General features: G+C 39.3%; 1 protein-coding gene across 1 annotated transcript in view; it reads left to right on the top strand.

Moving 5' to 3' along the window:
• Nucleotides 1–23,167, top strand: part of PLCL1 (phospholipase C-like 1) — a 425,845-nt gene that overhangs the window by 341,922 nt on the left and 60,756 nt on the right. The window contains exons 4-5 of the mRNA XM_006862003.1: nucleotides 10,260–10,335; nucleotides 12,627–12,736. Of these exons, the coding sequence (XP_006862065.1) occupies nucleotides 10,260–10,335; nucleotides 12,627–12,736 (186 nt within the window). The remainder of the gene's footprint in view (nucleotides 1–10,259; nucleotides 10,336–12,626; nucleotides 12,737–23,167) is intronic.

Below are 23,167 nucleotides of genomic sequence, written 5' to 3'. Positions count from 1 at the left end.
GGAAGACTCCCAACAAGATGAATTGGCACAGTGGCAGCAACAATGGGCTTAAGTGTAACAATGATTATAATGATGGTACAGTAATGGGCATTCTTTCATTATGTTGTGCATAGGATTACTATGAGTCGGAACTGACTAGACAGTACCTAACAACAGTAAACTATAAGTTAACCAGTTCAAACCCACTAACTTCTCTTTGGTAACCCTATACAGGGTTACTATGAATCAATAAACTTGACAGCCCTTAACAACAACAAAATTGAAGCCATTGCAATCATGTGTTAGAAAAGCACATAATTATATGGAAAATTCTTCATAAAATATGGAATTTTATGAAAAATTGTGGTTACAAAAAAACTACACATTAAGATTCCAATTATATTTATATTTACGCATGTGAAATGCTAGCAGGATACTGAGTGATCAATTTTAGACTAGAAGCATGTTTATTTTCATTTTTTATGCTTTTCTATTATTTTGTATTTGCCAAACTCTTTATAACTTGCCTTACTTTATAATTGAATAAAATAAATGTGAAAAAATAAAATATATTTTATCACTGAAAAGAGAACTAGAAGAAAGACATTTGGAAATACTTGTAAAATTGAAAACAACAACAACAACAACAAAAACCCTACAGAGCATATTCTGCTTATGAATTACTGTACCTCTTGTAACTGTACTTCACAGTTGTAAGGGGAAAAGTTCGCCTATTACTATGTCTCATTTTTCAAGAAATCAATTTTTTTCTTTATCATAAAAGTAGGGACTGAAAGCTATTCAGTGAATAGGTATAATTGCCTTCTAAGAGGTGAAGTTAGGGTCCTAGTTGCCATAGAGACAGACAGTAGAAATCACTTATTCCTCTACTTCCTTTTTAAGCTAAGAAAGAAAAATCATTCACCAAGACGGGAGACTTGATGCTGGGCCTGTAATAGGAAGAATATCACCTTGTCTGCTGTTGGACAATTTCCATTTCCTATCCCAAATGTCTGATGGTGCTTTGCTTTTTTAGTTTTATCTACTGGCTCCAAGTCTGAAAATCACTTTTTTTTTTCCCATTTGTATTTTTAATATGCAACTTGTAATTCCAGGTGTAGAATAGTTTTCAAGCTTAAAACGCTCCGGTTGAAAGCAGAAATACCTGTAGCAATGCCATCATACTTTATAGTTCTTCGTGGAAAATATTCTTCCTTTTGGTAGGGAACTGAGTGTAAAAATAACCCTGTACCAAATGGTAAACTCAACAGACTGTGGAAGTGATCCCAAACTCTGGGGATGTCTGCGTTAGGTACGTCTTTTCCAGAGTGAGGTAGGGTGGAGAGAGATAAAGATGGTGTAAAGACGATATTGGCGTCAGAAGTAAAACCACATCATTGTTACTTTTTAAGATTTGCATTGTGTCAGTTGGGGTATTACTGCTTCTGTGTTTTAAAGAGGTTCCCTGAGACACACTGTAGATCCAGTCGTCCTTTACAAACACAAGTCAGATCATGGAATTTTCCTGTTTAAATCTTCTAGTGGAGTACTGGTGTGGTGCTGTAGGATAATCACTGGACTGCTTAACTACTGTCACTTTATCACACGATATTGGCTTTATTTTTATTATAGCGTAGTGGTTATGAGTCAGGTTGCTAACCTCAAGGTCAGCAGTTCTAAACTACCAGTGGTTCCATGGAAGAAAGATGAAGTTTTATGCTCCTATAAAGATTTACAGCCTCAGAAACCATATACAGTGTCACTATGAGTTGAAATTGACTCCATAGCACACCACCACCACTACAACTACCAATGTGCTGCATACTGTCACTATCTTCAGCACCTAGAACAGTGCTGGTACAGAGCATGCTATCAATAAATGTCAGTTGTATAAATAAAAGCTTTAGCTTCTTTGGTTGGTGAAGATAATGGTAGTTCCTGCTCTGTACTTGAATATGCTTTATAGTATATCTATAAGTCATCCATGCTTGATGCCACCCTAGCCAAATTATTACATGTCTGATAAATATGGTATAAATTCTAAACACTGTTAATAAAAGGAGTTCTGGTATGGCACTGTGGAACAAAGCACTGGACTACAAGGGCAGTTTGAGCCATAAGGTCAGTGGTTCAAACTCATAAGCCACTTCTTGGAAACCTTACACAGGGTTGCTGTGAGTTGAAACCAATTCAACGGCACTTAACAGCATCAAAATTAATAAAAATTTATTTGGATGAACAAGATAGAAAAACAAATCCAGGGCTCATTCATTGCCTGTTAGGGGCGATAGTGGTGGTAATTCCAAAAATGAACAGCTGGGTGTTCAATTTCAGATTCAGGTCATTTAAATGTTTGCATTTCTCAAAAATGGTAATGAACTGCACAGATGCCATCTAAGAGGCAAAGGTATAATCATTCAAAAGATGCTAGGTATGTTTAAGGATGAAAACCAACTGAAATGATTCCGGTATCAAAAGAAGCAAACCAGGTAGTAACCTACTGAGAACTAACCTGAGTGTATAAGCTTCACTGCTATCAAGGAGCCATGAAACGAAAATATTCTAGGAAACACTGATTCTGAGTTTATCTGCATAGATTTTCTAAATTTAGTTTTTCTCTAATGACCTGGCATGTCACTTACTCCTTACCAAACACTTGCTTATTTAATACTTGAAAATATTTTCTCCTCAGGGTTTTTAACATTCAGTCTTAAAAAGTCATTTTTATACTGCTATTGCCATTCTGAACTCATGACGTGGTGCTGTAGGACCAGCATTGGACTTCAAACCACAAGGCCGGCAGTTCAAATGCACCAGCTACTCCTCGGAAACCCTACACAGGGTCACTATGGGTCGAAACTGACTTGACAGTGCTTAACAATAACAACATGAACAGATATAAAACATGTTTTAAATAAGATGTGTATTGCAGTTGGAGGCAGGAGGGGGATGCACTCCTGGGTCCTGTGAAATGATGTCATATAAAAAAGACCCACTCCTCAAGTATACTTGTTTTTTATTTCTGGATATCAGTAAAATCATTAAAATAGAATTACAGAGGCAGTTGTTATTAAGTGACATCAAATCAGTTCTATCTTTTAACGACCCTGTATAGGGTTTCTGAGGAGCGACTAGTGAGCTTGAACTGCTGACCTTGTAGTTCAAACTGACTTTGCAGTCCAACACATTAATCCACAGCGCCACACCAGGACTCCATATCTGCTCATAGGTACTTGAAATTTAAAAAAATTACAATTATGTCCTTGTGATCAAGACTGCTTAAAAATCTCTTTAAAAATGCAAAAAAAAATTCTGTGAGTAGTAACACATTGAGTTTTCTGTAATTTGTGCCTTTAAATTAATTTAGACATTGAATTGCTAATTGCAAGGTCTGTGGTTCAAACACATCAGCAGTTCCAGGGAGAAAAATGAGGCTGTCTGCTCCTAGAAAGATTTACATAGGAAACCCAGTATAGAGTCTTTATGAGTCAGAAGTGACACAATAGCATTTAACAACTGTAACAACAACCTGGGAAAAGGAGGAGGCCTTAATGCTAGAGAGTTCCTCAAAGTTGGGGCAAGATGAGGGTCAGGCTATTGGAATTACAATTTTGCCTCCTCTCACTCATGATGCTCGGATTAGGGAGGTAGTTAGTCAATGACCGTCTGAATTTAGGACAGCTGAAGCAGAAGTGACTTTCCTGACAATCAAACACATATCACAACCAGAGGGAAGTGACAGCTTGTGAAAAAGGCACTGAAGCAAACTGGGGACATTATCAATCAATAGCTCAGGCAAGTAGAAAAGGTCTTAAAAATAAAGGGGCATGTCACCTAGAAATACATTCTGATTGCAAATTAAGTTGTAGGGACAATTTCTGAAACATTATCCTATTGATCACATAGCCAGCCAAAGCAAGACTGTGGCAAGCAGTTCCAATGCCAATAGCTCTCCACTGTGTGTCTTTTGTATGTTGTTGAGTTTTGGTCCACAGTTTTCTCCCACTCTATCCAGGACCTCATATTGGATCCAGTTCAGAGCGGTCAGCAGTGGTAGTCAGGCACTATCTAGTTTTTCTGGTCTCAGAGTCCCACGGTCCATTAGTGCTTGGGACTAATGGTCTTCATGCATCTCTAATTTCTTCATTCTTCTTTGTACCAGATAGAGAGAGACCAATAGTTGCACCTTAGGCATTTTATTTTTCTATTATTCTCACCTACCTAGTTTTTTTATGCAGGGCCAATAAGTATTTAGTAACTTTAGGTATTTTATATTCATGTGAAAACTTTTGGATAGTTGGTCTTTTGGTTTTTTTTTTTTTAGTGTAAAAAATCTTTTCTTAATTTATTATGATAGTGGTCTCATATAATATGTGTACTTCTTCTTTTTTTCCTTAAATGTTTTATTGTGAATTATGTGATAGTTTACATGGGAGAACATTAGTTTTACATTCATTCTATCGTATAGATAGTTGGTATTTTTAGTATACCATTCAGAGATGGAATAGTTATAGGGATTGTGATTGTAAAAAAATCAGCCCAAAGCGTTCTTGAAAGGTGACTTCTGTGCTGAATTATTTGATATTAACACAAAAGTTAAAACTTTACTATGGTAAAGACAACAGATTTTCTGAAGATAAAAAGAAATGAAACACAATCTAGAGAACATGAGTCAAGTGTTATTTAATTTTTTATTATGTCAGTTGGTAGTGTGATCTGGAAAGCAGGTGATTATGATGCTGTGACCAGGAATCTGGCACAAAAGAGCTAATTACTATCCAATCATGCTCTCAATGGGGACAGCTCCCTGTCAAGTATCACTACTAGGGCCTGGGTGTTGTTGTTAAGTGTTGTCAAGTTGGTTCTGACTCATAGTGACCCAGTATAGGGTTTCCAAGGAGTGGATTGTGGGTTTGAACCATTGACCTTGCAGTTAGCAGTCCAGTGCTGATCCTACAGCACCACACCAGGACTCTTTCATTGTTATTAAGTGCCATCTAGTTGGTTCTGACCCATAGCAGCCCTGTATAGGGTTTCCAAGGATCAGCTGGTGGGTTTGAATTGCTGAACCACTGATCTTGTGATTTGAAGTCCAGTGCTTATCTTTGTTGTTATGAAGTGCCATTGAGTCGGTTCCAACCCATAACGATGCAGCTCATAAGCTTGAACCACCGACCTTGCAGTTCAAACAGATTTGTAGTCTAGCGCATTAACCCACAGCACCACACCAGGACTTCTGTGCTTATCTTTAGGGTTGGCTTAAATACACCGTCCCATGCCACTGTTATCACAAGATATATTCAGCCTCAAGATGGGAAACAGTTACCAACTGAAGTGTCCCTTATTGAAATAAACTTAAAGCAAAATTAGTTTATCCAATGAAACTCTCCTTTTATCACTGGTTCTGTTTGTGAGGCATGTGTGAGACATTTTACTAGTTTACATGTCAAACCGTTCATTGGCCTGTACAGCAATGCTATTGTTGTTAAGTGTCTTGGAGTCAATTTTGACACATAGTCACTGTGTAGGGTTTTTGAGGCTTTTGGTGAGCAGAAAGCCTCATCTTTCTCCTGTGGAGTGACTTGTGGACTTGAACAATTGACTTTGTGGTTCACAGTCCAGTATTTATGCTAGTGAGTGGCATATGGATCTCAGAAAAACAACAGTGGTTGGCCTATGCCAACCCAGAGTTATTTATTTAAAACAAAGATGTTGTTGTTGTTGTTAAGTGCTGTCGAGTCAGTTCTGACCTATAGCGACCCTGTATAGGGTTTCCAAGGAGTGACTGGTGAGCTTGAACCACTGACCTTGTAGTTCAAATGACTTTACAATCTGGCCCATTAAATCACAGCATCACACCAGGACTCCTTAGATATTGTGCACTTGATTCATTGAACTGCCCTTCACTTGTGAGTGTGACAATGCCTTTTCTCAAACCAATGATGCCAGTCTGTTAACGGTGCTTTTATCTTGGTGTCTTAGTGTTTTAGTGCTGCGGTCCCAGAAATACGACTAGTGATAGTTATTACCAGACAGAGATTTATCCTCTCACAGGATGCTCTTCTTTCTTGGTAGTAGTAGAGCCATTTTCCTCTGCTCACTTTTCTTACCTTTTCTCTCTTGCAGGATAAAAGGTGTTGCAGGTCACCCCGGGAAACTCACTTACATTAAATTACAGTTGTAATGTAATTAAGGGCGTCAAATCCTACCCTTAATCCTTTTCTTGGTTTATCACATCAAATACCATCATAGAGAATCATCACATAACTATATTATGTTCATTGCAGAACAGTTAAACCACTGAGAATCATGACCCAGACAATGGCACATGTTTGTGTGTGTTGTGGGGCAGGACACAATTCCATCTATGATACTAGATTGTTGTTGTTGTTAAGTGTCATTTCATAGTGGTGCTGTATAGAGTTTCTGAGGAGCGACAGGTGAACTTGAACCACCAACCTTGCAATAGAAACTGACTTTGCAGTCTAGCTCATTAACCCACAATATGATTAATCATGGTTCAAACTCACCAGCTGCTCCTGAGAAACCCCATACTGGGTCACTATGAGATGACACTTAACAACAACAACAAACAGGGTTCCAAGAACCCACATCACTAAGCAAATATTTCAGGTTGGTTCCTTAGTGGAACATTGTGCATGCATCCTGAAGTTCACTTCACATTCCTGAATACTAACATTCTTGCAACACTTTTTTAGTATAAGGCAGTGAGATTAGTCAGGTTAGCCTGAAAATTTTGAAGATGTTCATGAAGGTTAGTCACCTGGAGATTTTATTCTGAGCTAATAAAGACTAATATTTCTAATGACTTCTGAAGATATAACTGGAAATTCTTTTGGGAAACAGGGTAACTGGAGTAAAGGACATTTAAAGTGGCCCTGCATGCAGAGGGCAGCTCACTGGAGGTGATCTTGTCACTGTCATGAATGTGAAGACAAACGTCCTTTGACCTGCTCTGTGCCAGCTCCCTTGTTCCATGCTGCCATAAATCAGACGTGGAAATGTGACTCAGAGCCAGTCCCAGGACAGAAAACACTTCCTTGTACACATCAAAAGGCAGTGGACTTCCAGGAAGTTTACAGATGTTCTGATCTTTGTTCCTATTTCACCAAGAATGATCAGTTTTGTGTTGACTTTGCTTAAAAACAAAGGACACCCATCTGTTAATGGTGCTTTTATCTGATTTAAACATTTTAAGGAATTTTAAAGGGAAAGGAAATGATTTTCATTCAAGTTAGCAAATATATATTGAAATCAGATTTAAAAGAAGGCAAGTTTAATAAAATTCAAGTATTATTTTACACCATCTGAATAGTGGGGCCCTTACAGAATGGAAAAATGAAAGTCTAGTGTTTTAATTAGAAGAAAGGTGAGAGAGAAATGAATTATTTCTTAAGACAAGAGAACAAAATAGGACTAGAACTGACTGACTGACTGTCTTCATAATTGACACACATATCCTCCAAAGTCCCTAACAGCTTCCTGAAGAAGCAGTGGCCTAAAGTACTATGCCTTTATAGGTCCTATATGAGGATTATTTTAAAACAGCTGATTTGTTGTAAATTATACGTGGAGGAAGTCAATACCGGGAGACATTTATATTTAAGATACTTTACCTGATGAATGCTACTTTATCACCAACTTTCACTTGCAATAGGAGGTGCACATTTTTATATTAGTAGCACATAACAATTTGTAAACTTAGGTCTATGCCTGGGTTCTAGTCTAAATGATTTTCCTAACTGGCTGTGTGACTTTAGACAAGTCAATTTTGGATTTATTTTCTCATCTGTAAAATGGGCTGCCCATGATAGTCCTTAGGATGCCTTGCAAACACAAAGTTCTATGGTTCTAGACATTTAGATATGATTCAAAAGAAAATTGAAATTGATGGGATATTTCTGAACCTTGATATAATGAAAGCTTATATTTTCAGTATCATTAAATTGTTGCATGGATTCTGCAATGATCCTCCGCCATTACTTAATCTCACTATTAAGAAGATCTGGAGGAACGTTTTCCCAAAGAGGTTAGCTAACTTAATCCGTCTCTGGGTAACAGTACTACTTTTCCCTTAGTAAAGCTTCCTTTATAAAGAAATGTTTTGATCTGAACTGACAACTTTGCACACTACTGTTTAAGATACAGCTAATGATAAAAGTCTACTTACTTTTATCTGGATAAACCCTCTATTCTTTTAGTTACAAAGCCATGGGAAGGAAATGAGATCCATTAAGAAATATTCATGTGATAGAACCAAAGAAAAGCTCTTTGTATGATTACAACAGGCAAAGGCAACTGGGAGCTCAGGCTGAGACATGATATGCAAATGAGGTCACTGCCAGATTCTATGGATTGAGTCAACCCAGTCTGGATGGCTGAGAGTGCTGACTAGCCAGCTGTTGGATTATCTGAGGACATGCTTCTCACCCTGTCCTCTGTTTTTACACTTCATGTTTCATTCGCATCAGGATCTCTGGAGATCAAGGAAATAGATAAAGTTCAAGTCAACCATTTTTTTCTCCTTTCTAGTAACTCAGATCAATTACTTAGCTGGGAACAAAAGTTGAAATTGATGATATAGGTGTGATTTGGAATTATTAGTACATTCCAACCATATGGCTTATTTGTTTTTGCTGCAACTGTAGACAATAGTTAGAGTGACATTCTTCTAAATACTAGGGAAGCTGTTATCACAACCTGTTGCCTTTAAGTCTCCTCTAACTCACAGAACCTCCATGTGTGCCAGAGTAGACATGTACTCCGTAAAATTTTCAGTGGTTGATTATTTTTGGAAGTAGATTGCCAAGCTTTTCTTCCAATACTCAAACCTCCACTCCTATGGAATTGTTGTTAGATACTAACAATTATGACTCGATGTTCCTTTCTATTTGAATATTTGAAGTTATAAGCTGTTTTATGTCTGGAAGTGATTATATAGGACCACAATCTGTTCAACAGCATCCATTCATGTGATAGCAGAAAAATGTCTTACTCAAGACCTTTTATGTCCACTTTGGATTTTGTCTTGAACCCCAGAACATTGAGGCAGACAGATTAATGTAAAAATAGCTAAATACAATCAGACAGCATTTATGAAAATGTAGGCATTAACTGTGGGTTGCCTTTTTCTATTCCTTGCATTCCCAACAGAACCACTATTCTAGATCTTTCTGACCATAGTGTCTTTACCAGAGGAAGATGATCATTTTCCCCATTCCTTCACATACAAGGAGCTCTGATAGCAGGATGGATTATGTGTTGTGCTACTAACCACAAGGTCAGCAGTTTGAATCTGCCAGCCGCTCTGCAGGTAAAAGATGAGGCTATACAGAGTTGCACCTTCATATACAGCATCTTTTATTCTCCGTTAGCAGAGCAGTTGACTTGTTTCTCCTACTTCCCTCCATATAGTAATTGCTTCCTGGACATACTTGCTTTCTATCCAGACATGGAAGACAGGGACAACCATTTCAGTGTTGCTATTGCTAAGCTTTCCCAAGTTCCTGGCTCTGACATACGAAATCCCCTCTTCATTCTTGCTAGTATAATCCTGCTTGAGGGAGAATGGATCTCTGCCATCTTTGGACCACCAAAACTCATGTTTCCAGGTTCACGGATGTGTTCAGGAGCCCTTTAGTTCGTCAGTGAGCCCTTTAGTTCATCAGTGACTCCCTATTCTGTTTCTCATTACTTTTGTTTCAATACAGTTTACCACAATGCTGAAGTAATCTCTGGAGTGAGAGGGTGGACAATCAGAGTGTTCATGGAGGAAGCAATGCAATCTAGACTTAAAAGACGAGTATTCATTTATTCAACAGTTATTTATTTGGCACCCACTGAGTGTTAGGGATGTCACAGATCTGAAGGAATCATAACGAAGAAAACTCAAGCTGCAGGACGGGAGTTGGGACAGTGATTATCCTTCTTTCTCCATGTCTCGTGATGGTGGTGGTTATGTGCCGTGGAGTCGGTTCCAACTCAAAACCACCCTGAACAGGGTTTCCGAGGCTATGAATCTTTATGGGAACAGAAAGCCTCATCTTTCTCCCATGGAACAGCTGGTAGTTTCAAACTGCTGACCATGAGGTTAGCAGCCCAATTCGTAAACACTAGCGCTATCAGAGCTCCATCTCTTGTGGTTGAGGTAAAAATTCCCTGTAACAGGACCAAGTGGATTTCTCTGTTTGTCTCATCTTCCCAAATGAACCATTTTAAGGATTTCTGACAACCACCTTTTGAAATTTGTTTTGTGACAGATGATTCAAGAGAACCGGTTTCTCATAGAAATGGCAGACACAGTCCATGAAAAGATTGTACAGTGTCAGAAAGCAGGTAATTGTTTGTTTTTTTTTTTTCCTATTTTGTTTAGAAAAATGGTAATAGTGTTTAGCAGATTTTTAAAAAGAGATTTTGTTCTCCTAAAATTCAAATGCATTATGTCATAGTTTATGCTCTGAGTTACATTAAAGTCTGGGTTGAGATGTAGGTGACAGTATGCGGGAAGGTAGTATGGAACCTGAAGACATTTGAGTGACAAGAGTTTCTGAATTTACTTCTTTAATTTGGAGGATCTATTTAAACTTTTACTACTGGTGTGGAAATGATGGTTATACACTGCTCCTAAGACCCACTTCCATTTACAGTTTGAACCATGATCTTATTAATCTTCTAGGTTTCCCCCACTTACTAGTCCTCAATTTCGATTTGTTCTTTTTTTTGAGGGAGAATGTAATGGGTCACATACCTGCAAAGGCACACTTCAGTTTATGTTCACCTCCATCTGCACCTCTGTGTTTCTATATATCTTCAGTTCATGATTCACATGCTTCTTATCCACACACAATAATGATCATGATGAGGAAAAGGACAATAGAAACCAATTCTGGACGTATATGTATGTAGTATACTAAGTGCATACACGATCTTACTTAATCCTCATAACAACTTTGTCAGATAGTCATTATTTCTAATTTACAGACAAGTTGAGATTCTGGGTAAATAAGCAAATTCCCAATATTCTACACCAACAAGTTGTGAAGTTGACCTTTGAACTCATACCAGCCATTTAAAATGGTGCTTTGAACCAACTGACCAATAGGCTTAGATGTTCCAATTGATTGGTAGTACAGAAATAATAACACCAAATATTATATAAGTCTTACCATTTGCCAGACACTGCTTTAAGAGTTATACATGAGACTTGAATATATTGACTCAGTTTTAGCCGTAGACCATATTTTTATTATTGCCATGTTCTCAGGGAGGAAACTACAGCACAGCCACTAACTTAAGCTCAAAGAGTTTAAAAGTGGAAAAGCTGGAATACAAATGTATGCTGTGAAGTTATGCTCTTAGCCAGATATACAATGTGGCCTTTCTGTATAATTTACAGTGTAAATTGGAAGTGACTCAAAGGCACTTAAGGACAACATGGCATCAGAAAAACTAATGTGGTTTTAGATTGTGTTAAACGATTGGCTACTAATCAGAAGATCAGAGTTTGAATCCTCTAGCTGCCCAACCGGAGAAAGATGTGCGCGTCTGCTTCCATACAGATTTACAGCCTTGGAAACCCTATGGGTCAGTTCTAGTCTGTCATACTGAGTTAGAACGAACTTGACAGTAGTGAGCTTGGTTTTGGTGGGTAACCAGGGAAAGAAGAGTGCTTCAAGACCACCTTGAGTATGATGTTCACTCTTGGATGCATGTTCTCTACTGCTCAACTCTGGAGAGCTGCATAACACAGTAGCCTTGTATGGATACCATCTTTAAAAGGAGACTTTAGTGAGCTTAAACATGTCAGAATGGGGACTGTTTAATCTAGAGACGAGAAGATTTGAGATTTTATCTAGCATTCTTCTTCACATATTTGAAAGGGTTGTACTATGGAAAAGAGATTAGAACTTGTTGGTGAGAGTCCAGCCAACAGCTGGGAGTAAAGTTCCAGGGAGAGAGATTCAGTCGTAACTTTCCAAAGATGGAATGAACTGTCCAGAGGAGAATAGGTTTTTAAGCTCAGAGGTACTCAAATAAAAACTGAGGAAGCAGATGATGTTGCTGCTTTTTTAGTAATATTCAAGCTTGAATGACTGGCTGAGTGAGAAGTATTTTAAGTATATTCCCAAATCTGAACTATTAAGTTTTTTCCAAGAATGCTGTTTTTGTTTTTTTAAAAAAACAACACATTTTATTTTTGACCAACACTGACTGTTACCTACCAGTTTTTGTCTATGTGGGTCTCTACTGCCAAGTCATAGGGTTGGCTTATAGAGGGAAAGATATGTTGAGTCATTATCTATATTTACCATTCACACTTCATGCCATTTCATACAAAAACCAGGAAGAGGACAAACAAACTGGCTATAACCTGTTCCAAGAATTTGCTTCATAGCCTGCAATATCTTTATCAATATTTAAAATGTATAATGTAGCCAAACGCATTGATTATTGTTGGTTTTCCCCTGTGGACAGGGATTTGGTGGAAATGAACATAATGGAAGGAAGAATTCAATTTAGGGATTTAGAAACAATCAAAAGATGGAAATGGGAAATTGTATTTTCATAATAAAATGCCCAGTTTTTGAAATGTGTACAAATGTTTCCTGTACTTTCTCTGTTTAAAGGGATGGAGTTCCATGAAGAACTTCATAACCTGGGGGCTAAAGAAGGCTTGAAAGGAAGAAAACTCAACAAGGCAACTGAGAGTTTTGCTTGGAATATTACGGTATTGAAGGTACATTCAATATTCAGCCTCCCTTGGTCTCCTTTGGCCATTGTCTTCTCTTCCTCACCTGTTCAACTTGTAGAGAAGTATTGGTGACTAAACACTGATGGTGGGAACTTTACATATCCTGTGGTCCCATAGTGGATTAAGCATTGGGCTCCTAATCGAAAAGTCGGTGGATCGAACCATGGGCAAATTATAAGACAGCTTGTTTCTGAAAGATTTACCACCTTGAAAACCCATGGACTCTGCTCTTAAGGGTGTCTCTGAATCAGAATTGACTTGACGGCAGTGAGTTTCATTTTGTTAGTTAGTTTTGTTTTGGTGGCCTGATTACCAGTTCATGCTCTGAGAGATGCACACTAGACTGACAAGCTGTCCTCTGAGGTTTGCAGTGGAGACAGAGGACAGCCGGTGTGTGAGACCTAATCCCATGCTGGTGTTTATGTAAGTGTGGTTTTATTCCCATGAGCACTTCTGCTTCAGACAATATGACTATCCTTGTGTGTGGAAAGAGTAACAGCAAGCGTTGCTGGGTAGGGAGCCAACCTTAATGACTTGGAAGAGACTTAAACTACGGGATACCTGGGAGCATTTAAGATTATTTTAACAACAGCCTCTATAAATGTGTTTCTTTTGAAAGATAGTCTTGGATGTAATTTTCTTGAGATTATGATTTGCCCTCTGTTGAAAATTAATTTTGGAAATTTGACATAAAGATACCACTTTTTTATTTTCTTATGTGAAAGGAGAAATGACTTAGGCAGTTGGAGTCATTTACTCTTGGCATGTGATAGGAGCAAAAACAACAAGAAACAAACAGCTACAGACAACATTAACAATTGCTAACCTTTAAAGAGCACCTACTATGTGCCAGGCACTGTTTTACGAGGTTTACATGAATTAATAATTTAATACTCATAGCAATCCAGTACTATTGTCATTTGTTTTACAGGTACAAAAACTGAGGCATTGAAAGTGTGTGTTATTAACCAAGGTCTCCCAGCTGGTAAATGCAGGAGCCGGTGGTTGGACCCAGGCAAACTAGCTGCAGATCCTGGGTCTTTAACCAGCTTTCAGAGGTGTTCTACACACTTAAGTAAAAGCGCTAGATGAACTCTAAAATATATTACACAAGTTTATCAAAAACTCAGTTCACAGGTATTTATTAAGCCCCTACTACCAAGGAGTCCTGGTATGGCGTTGTGGGCTAATGTGTCAGACTGCAAAGTTGTTTGAATTGCAAGGTCGGCAGTTCAAGCTCACCCGCTGCTCCTTGAAAACCCTATACAGGGTTGCTATGGGTCGGAATTGACTCCATGATACTTAACAACAACAACAACAACCAAGGAACTCTGGTAGCGTAGTGGTTACAAATTGGGCTGCTAACCTCAGGGTCAGCAGTTTGAAAGTACCAGCTGTTCTGTGGGAGAAAGATAAGGCTTTCTGCTCCCATAAAGATTTACTGCTCCAAAAACCCTGTACAGGGTCGCTATGAGTCAGAACCGACTCCATGGCACATAACCACCACCATGTTCTAGGCTCTGTGCAAGGCACTGGGGGTACATGGAAAACAAAAGATACAGCTCCTGACCTCATAAAGTTAACGTCGTACTGGGGAAGACAGGACATGTTTGTTTAAGGGAAGGAAGGCATGGTAATATTAGTATAAAGATGAGTTTATTATAACAGTAGGCTATAGCAAGGCAGTATGAGACTTGGTACAGACATTTGTTGTTGAGCAAAATTTTATGTGGCCTAGTTATTGTGTTAGTCACTAAAAAATGTGCTAGGAATCAAATGCTAAAAGGGCATTTTATGACTTCGTATCAACACATGTTGACCCTGCTGTTATTACTCTCCCCATTTCACAGATGAGGATATTGAGGCTTGGGGAGATTTAAGGTTTTTGACTGCAGTCACAGAGCTTGTATATGCAGAGCTGAGACTTTAAGTTATGTCCATAATGCTAACCACTGCCCTCTTTAAAACTCAGTCCAATGTGGCTGAGTCTCCTTCACTCCAGGCAGCCCGGGGCAGGGGTTAAGAGTGCAGGCTTTGTGTGCAGACTCCCTGAGTGATGTGAGACTTTAGCCAAGTTGTTTAATGTCTCTGAGGGGGATTTGTTGTTGTTGTTGTTGTTATGTGTCGTAGAGTCAGTTCCAACTCATAGCGACCCTATACAGGGTTTCCGAAGCAGTATATCTTTATGGGAGCGGAAAGCCTCATCTTTCTCCAACGGAACAGCTGGTAGTTTCGAACTGCTGACCTTGCAATTTGCAGCCCGATTCGTAACAACTATGCTACCAGAGCTCCTTTTGAGGGGCATTCTTATGCCCAGGCTTTTATGAGAATTATATGAGTTAACATACACAAAAGATTGAAGTCATTGTTACTCTATATGTTGATACTCTGTTGTTGTTAGATGGCAGTCAAGTCAGTTCTAAGTCATAGCAACCCAGTATAGGATTTCCTAGGAGCCGCTTGTGGGTTTGAACTGCTGACCTGTGGTTAACTGTCCAGTGCTTATCTTATATCACATCAGGGTTCCAATCTATATGCTAGCTATTACTTTTGATTTGTTTGTGTTTTGCCAGGTGAGGATGAGGGTTTTATGGTGGTTGTTTCTTTCTTTCTTTGTTAACTTCTGATTCAAACCCAAAGAGGGGTGGTGGCTCAGTGGTTGATTTCTTGTGTTTCCTGTGGGGGACCTGGGTTTGATTTCTGGCCTATACAGCTCATGCATGGTTATCACCTGTCTGTCAGTGGAGGCAGCAGATCTTTCAGACTAAGATGGACTAGGAAGAAGAGACTTGTGAAAATCAATCAATGAGAACTTTGTGGATTACAGCATCCCATCTGTACCTGATCGTGGGGATGGTGCAGGACCAAGGCAGTGTTTCTTTCCACTACCCAAGGGATTGCCAGGAATCAGGGACTGCCTAGCTGGCAGCTAACAATGGCAACATAACAGAAACAAGTATTGTCTGGGGTTTGGGCATGTGTTTTGGTTTAATAACAGAAGCTGATTGTTAGACTGTAGCTGAACAAATATAACAGCTGTGCAAATCATTTCAAGGCAGGTCTTTACAAATAGAATTGATCTAATCGATTTGATTTAATAGGATCTAAGGAACTCTGGTAGCGTAGTGGTTACAAATCGGGCCGCGAATCGCAAGGTCAGCAGTTCGAAACTACCAGCTGCTCCGCAGGAGAAAGAGGAGGATTTCTGCTCCCTTAAAGATTTACAGCATCGGAAACCCTGTTTAGGGTCTCTATGGGTCGGAACCGACTCGATGGCACACACCAACAACATAGTTCATATATTAAGGAGCTCTGGTAGTATAGTGGTTACGAATCGGGCTGCGAACCTTAAGGTCAGCAGTTCGAAACTACCAGCTGTTCCGTGGGAGAAAGATGAGGCTTTCTGCTCCCGTAAAGATTTACAGCCTCAGAAACCCTGTACAGGGTCGCTATGGGTCTGAATCGACTCGACAGCACTCAACAACAACAACGTAATTTGTATACTAGCTTCTGGGCACTTCAGTTTGAGCACTAGAAATTGAAACAAGAGGAGTGGATATTTTCAAATGTCTGGCATTTTCTTTCTTTCACTGTAGGATTTGGTGAGCTGTTAATCAGGTATGTTTCCCAAGAGCTGAACAAAAAACCCAACCCATCAGGCGGCCACTCCCTTCTTGCAATGTGAATTTTAAACTAAGAGATTCTGTTTGTTGTTGCTAAGTGCTGTTGAATGGATTCGGACTTACAGCAATCCTGTATAGGGTTTCCAAGGAGCAGCTGATGTTTGAACTGTCAACCTTGTGGTTAGTTGTTGTTGTTGTTATCAGGTGCCATCGAGTTGGAACTGATTCATAGCGACCCCATGCACAGCAGAACGAACAATGTCCAATCCTGGGCCAACCTCACTACCGCTGCCACACTTGATGCCATCAATGATGCCACCTGGCTGATCCATCTCGTTGGGGGTCTTCCTCTTTTTCTCTAACCCTCCATCTTACCCAGCATGACATCCTTCTCCAGCGACTGTTCTCTCCTGACAATATGTCCAAAGTATGAGAGACAAAGCTTAGCCATCCTGGCCTCCAAGGAGCACTCTGGCTGCACTTCTTCCAAAATGGTTAGTAGTCCATTGCTTATCATACTTCTTCACATTAGGAGACCCTGTTGGTCACTGTTAATTCCAGTGATGCTGCTCTGAGCCGACCCCCACCCCTAGAGCTCTTCCTTGAGTTTGTTTCTTAGATCTGCAGCTGTCTTTGTTCCTCATACTTCTACAGCCTTTCTTTTGCTTTTCAGAGTTCCTCAGAGTCTTTTGATAAATTCCCATTGCTAACCACTGGCTCAGTTAGTAGTAAGTACGTGTGGCACTGTGGATTAATGAGCCAGATGGCAAAGTCATTTCAATTGCACGGTTGGTGGTTCAAACTCACCAGCTGCTCTTTGGAAACCCTATACAGGGTCGCTGTGGGTTAGAATCGACTCAACAACACTAAACAACAACAACCCTGGCAAATGGAGTTCTAATAGCATAGTGGTTATGATTCGGGCTGCTAACCTCAAGGTCGGCAGTTCAAAACTACCAGCAGTTCCATGGGAGAAAGATGAGGCTTTCTCCTACAGTAAAGAGTTACAGCCTCAGAAACCCTATGCAGGGTCTATGAGTTGGGATCAACTCCACGGCACATAACCACCACCACCACCACCCTGGCAAAACATGGAATTAGTAGGATAGGATGAGAAATTACCTATCAAATACTGCAGTGTTTAGTTGAAAAGTTTCCTTACACTTGATTTAGACAAGTAGTTCCCACTCCTGGAGAGGCTGGAGAGGCAGGCACACTAATCAATGAGTATTGGGTGAATATGTGAATTCATTTATCTAGAACTAATTAATGCCTGTGAGTAAAGGAGGACCTGGAAAAACTGAGAAATGTGCCCTTCAGAGAAACGGTGGGGCGACAGAAGGAAGTGCTGCAAAGGGTCATGGACTTTAGAGACAAATTGAGCTGAGACTAAAAACTAAATTCTTTTTATGTTTTCTGCAGCTCAGCATTACATAGATCTGATACTAATAAATGGGAGGGAAATTGGAGGAAAATTTCAGGAGAAAGATGAATAGTTTTACATTAGAACAAACATGAATTATAACTATAGTGCCCCAATTTTCCAAACCAGTGATTATAACAGAAAGTCCAGCAAGTAGGCTGAAATTACGACGGTCCTAGAAGCTCCCGTTAAAGTTGCCTTTAATTAGTATTCTAACATCATGCATGGTTCCAGAGTAGGGACACATATAGCAGATTTGGTGTGACGCTGTGGGTTAATGCAGTCACACGGCAAAGCCGTTTCAACTGCAAGGTTGGCAGTTCAAGCTCACCAGCTATTCCTCAGAAACCTTATACAGGTCGCTATGGGTCAGAATCAGCACGATGGCACTTAACAACAAATAACAACATATGTTATTTGGCACTTAACAACAATGGCACTTAACAACAATAAATAACAACATAATTGTATGCCATATGTCAGCATACAATTATAAACCATTTTCCCTCTTTCTTTTTATTTCAAAGTTGTGCATAAACATGGGCTCCTTAAATAGCGGCCATGCTTGTTTGGGGTAATATAATAATGTATGTTTCAGTGACTCAGTCCTAAGTGCCTTTAAAAGATAACCATTGGATGAAGATAGCTCTATCCCATGCTACTATCATGCATCAACAGTTTTCTCTTCATTATATCCTTTAGGAATGAATTTCCCTTGGTTATTAATATAATATTAAAATATCACAAGGATGTTTTGTTTGTTATTTTCCTCCCCTCTGGTCTTTAAAACTGTCCAGAAGGGATGCTATAATTTCACTTGCATAGCTAAACTACTATTATGTTGTTGCTGTTAGCTGCCATTGAGTTGGTACTGACTCATAGAGACCCTACGTACAACAGAACGAAACACTGTCCAGTCCTGGGTCAACCTCACAAATGTAGCCACACTTGAACCCATTTGATGCTACCACTTTGCCAATCCATCTCTCTGGGGATCTTCTTCTTTTTCTCTGACCTTACTAAACATGATATCCTTCTCCAAAGACTGGTCCCTCCTGATAATATGTCTAAAGTATGAGAGACGATGTTTGGCCATCCTGGCCCCCAAGGAGCACTCTAACTGTACTTTTTCCAATGTAGATCAGTTTGTTCATGGCACTTTCAATATTCTTCTCTCAACACCATAACTCAAAAGCATCAATTCTTCTATGGTCTTCCTTATTCACTGTCCAGCTCTCGCATGCATATGAGGTTATTGAAAATACCATGGCTTGGGTCAGGCACACTTTAGTCTTCAAACTGACATCTTTGCTCTTCAACACTTTAGAAAGGTCTTGTGCAGCAGATTTGCCTAATGCAATACATCGTTTGATTTCTTAACTGCTGCTTCCTGAGTGTTGATAGTTGATCCAAGAAGAATGAAGTCCTTGACAACTTTAATCTTTTCTCTGTTGATAAGAATGTTGTTTATTGGCCCAGTGGTGAGGATTTTTGTTTTCTTTACATTGAGATGCAATCCATGCTGAAGGCTGTGTTTTTGATCTTCATCAGTAACTATTTTAAGTCCTTTTCACTTTCAGCAAGCAAGGTTGTATCATACACATATCACAGGTTGTAAATGAGTCTTCTTCCAATCCTGATGCCATGTTTTTCTTCATATATCCCAGCTTCTCAGATTATTTGCTCAGCATACAGGTTGAATAAATATGGTAACAGAATACAACCCTATCACACATCTTTCTTAACTTTAAACTGTTCAGTGTCTCCATGTTCTGTTTGAACAAGTGCCTCTTGGTCCATGTACAGATTCCTCATGAGCACAAAAAAGAGTTCTGGAATACTCATACTTCACAATGTTGTCCATAGCTTGTCATGATCCACACAATCAAAGCAAGCCTTTGCATAGTCAATAAAGCACAGGCAAACATCTTTCTGGTATTCTCTGCTTTCAGCTAAGATTCAGACATCAGCAATGATATCTCTAGTTCCACATCCTCATTTGAATCCAGCTTGAGCCTCTGGAAGTTCTCTGTCAATGTATGCTTGCAGCCATTTCTGAATTAACCTTTAATAAAACTTTAATTGCATGGGATCTCAAAGATATAGTCTGGTGATTTCCACATTCCGTTGAGTCACCTCTATTTGGAAAGGACACAAATACAGATCTCTTCCAATCTGTCGGCCAGATAGTTGTCTTCCAAATATCTTGGCATAGATGAGTGAGTGCCTCCAGTGTGGCTTCACTTTCTCGAAATATTTCAATTTTTATCCCATCAATTCCTGAAGCCTTTTTCTTTGCCAGTTCCTTCAGTGCACTTTGGACTTCTTCCTTCAGTACCATTGGCTTTTGATCATATGCAACCTCTTGAAATGGTTGAACATCAACCATTTCCTTTTGATACATGACTCTGTGTATTCCTTCTATCTTCTTTTGATGTTTTCTGCATCATTCATTAATTTGCCCAGAGAATCCTTCAGTAACAAAAGTTGAGGCTTGAATTTTTTCTTCAGTTCCCTAGCTTGAGAAATGCTGAGTATGTTCTTCCTTTTTGGTTTTCTGATTCCAGATCTTTGCACAGTTTGTTGTAATATTTGACTGTCTTCTCGAGCTGACCTTTGAAATTTTCTGTTCAGCTCTTGTACCTCCTCATTTCTTCCATTTGCTTTAGCATCTCTATGCTGGAGAGCAAGTTTTAGTGTCTCTTCTGATATCCATTTTGATCTTTTCCTTCTTTTTTGTCTTCTTAATGACTTTCTGCTTTCTTCCTGTGTGATGTTTTTGATGTCATTGCACAATTCTTCTGGTCTTTGGTCTTTAGTGTTTAATGTATCAAATCTGTTCTTAAGATGATCTCTAAATTCAGTGGTATATATTCAACGTCATATTTTGGCTCTCATAAACTTGTTTTCATTTTCTTCAGCTTCACTTTGAATTTGCATATGAGTAATCGATGGTCTGTTCTGTAATCTGCCCCTGGCCTTGTTTTCACTGATGTTATAGAGCTTTTCTATCTTCTCTTTCCACAGATGTAGTCAATTTGATTTCTGTGTATTCCATCTGGTAAGGTCCATGTGCATAGTTGTCTCTTAGGCTGTCTAAAGAAGGTATTTGAAATGAACAAATCATTGGTTTTGCAGAATTCTGTCGTGCAATCTCCAGCATCATTTTCTATCACCAAGATTGCATTTTCCAATACTGATCAGTCATCTTTTTCCCAACCTTTCCATTCTAATCACCAGTGATACATTTTGATTGCTTATTTGATAAATTTCAGACTGGAGAAGTTGGTAGAATTCCTCTACTTCATCCTCACCGGCTTTAGTGGTTGGTGCGTAAATTTGAATAATAGTGGTATTAACTGGGCTTCCCTGTTTGTTGTTGTTGTTGTTGTTGTGAAGTGCTGTCGAGTCGGTTCCAACCCCTTAGTGACCCTGTATAGGGTTTTCGAGGAGTAGCTGGTGTGCTTGAACTGCCGATCTTGCAGTTCAAATGGCTTTGCAGTCTGGCACATTAACACAAAGCACCACGCCAGAACTCTGGTCTTTCCTGTTATTGTTGTTGTTGTTAGGTGGCATTGAGTCAGTACCGACCCACAGCAACTTTATGCACAGCAGAACGAAACACTGCCTGATCCTGGGCCAACCTCACTACTGTTGCCACACTTGAGTCCATCAATGCTGCCACTTGGCCAATCCATCTTGTTGGGGGTCTTCCTCTTTTTCTCTGACCCTCCACCTTACCAAACATGATATCCTTCTCAGTGACTGGTCCCTTCTCACAATATGTACAAAGTTTGGCCATCTTGGCCTCCAAGGAGCACTCTGGCTGCACTTCTTCCAAAATGGATCTACTGGTTCTCTTGGCAGCCCATGGCAATTTCAATATTCTCCTCTAACATCATAACTCAAAAGAATCAATTCTTCTACAGTCTTCCGTATTCACTGTCCAGCTTTCACATGCATATGAGGTTATTGAAAATACAATGGCTTGGGTCAGGCACACTTTAGTCCTCAAGCTGACATCTTTGCTCTTCAACACTTTAAAAAGGTCTTGTGTAGCAGATTTGTCTAATGCAATACATCATTTGATTTCTTAACTGCTACTTCCATGAGTGTTGATAGTTGATCCAAGAAGAATGAAGTCATTGACAACTTCAATCTTTTCTCCATTGATAAGAATGCTGTTTATTGGTCCAGTGGTGAGGATTTTTGTTTTCTTTACATTGAGATATAATCCATACTGAAGGCTATGCTCTTTGATCTTCATCAGTAATATATACAGGTGTGGACATTCTTTTTTTTTTTGGTATCTGTTCATTGGTCTCTCACTGTTTGCACACCTCCATTCTGGTGAGTAGAGGGGATGCTTGAGCAAATGGACACCACCCTCACCCCTGGGGGGTTCTACTATGCATGCACACAGATCTCCTTAAAATTTAAAGTGACAGTTTCCACTTAAAATTGAACAGTCTTCCCTGTAGGCACATGGATATTATCCTATCACAGACAGTGTTGTATGTCATGACTGATCTGGATATGTTCTTTTTGACAATCAATGCGACAGCATTCCTCTTCACTTTGTCATTCCCGGCATAGTAAACCATGTGATTATTGGATTCAAAATGGCCAATACCAGTCCATTTCAGCTCACTAATGCCTAAGATATTAATGTTTATGCGTTCCATTTCATTTTTGACAATTTCCAATCTTCCTAGATTCATACTTTGTACATTCCACATTCTGGTTTTCAATGGATGTTTACAGCTCTTTCTCTTCATTTTGAGTTGTGCCCCATCAGCAAATGAAGGTCCCACGGGCTTTTCTCCCATGGGCTTTACTCCAATCACATCATCATAGTCAACTCTACTTTAAGGAGGCAGCTCTTCCCCAGTCACATTTTGAGTGCCTTCTAACCTGAGGGGCTCATTTTCCAGCACGATATCTGACAGTGTTTCTCTGCTTTTCATAAGGTTTCTAGTGACTAAATATTCAGAATTAGTTGTCACTCCTTCTTCCTAGTCTGTCTACGTCTGGAAACTCATCTGAAACCTGTCCACCATGGGTGACCCTGCTGGTATTTAAAAATACCTATGGCATAGCTTCCAGAATCCCAGCAACTCACAAGCCACCACAGCACGACAGACTTGACTGACGAGTGGTGGAAACTACTGTTATAGATTGTCATTATTTTTGGAAGTATTTTGTTCATGACAGTTTTTAAGAGGTTTTCTTGGTAGGATATGAACTTGTGCTGTATCACTGATAAAACACTATTTGCTATGAAGTGGAATTAAAGTTTTGCACTCTACTCAGAGTGGTTTAACTATTTAGCTACAAAAATAACTTGATAGATTATAACTGAAAAATGAT

Source organism: Chrysochloris asiatica, unplaced genomic scaffold (assembly GCF_000296735.1).
Source record: "Chrysochloris asiatica unplaced genomic scaffold, ChrAsi1.0 scaffold00045, whole genome shotgun sequence".
Classification (NCBI taxonomy): Eukaryota; Metazoa; Chordata; class Mammalia; order Afrosoricida; family Chrysochloridae; genus Chrysochloris; species Chrysochloris asiatica.
The sequence above is the reverse complement of the archived record's forward strand: the minus strand, read 5'-3'. Positions and strand labels throughout refer to the sequence as shown.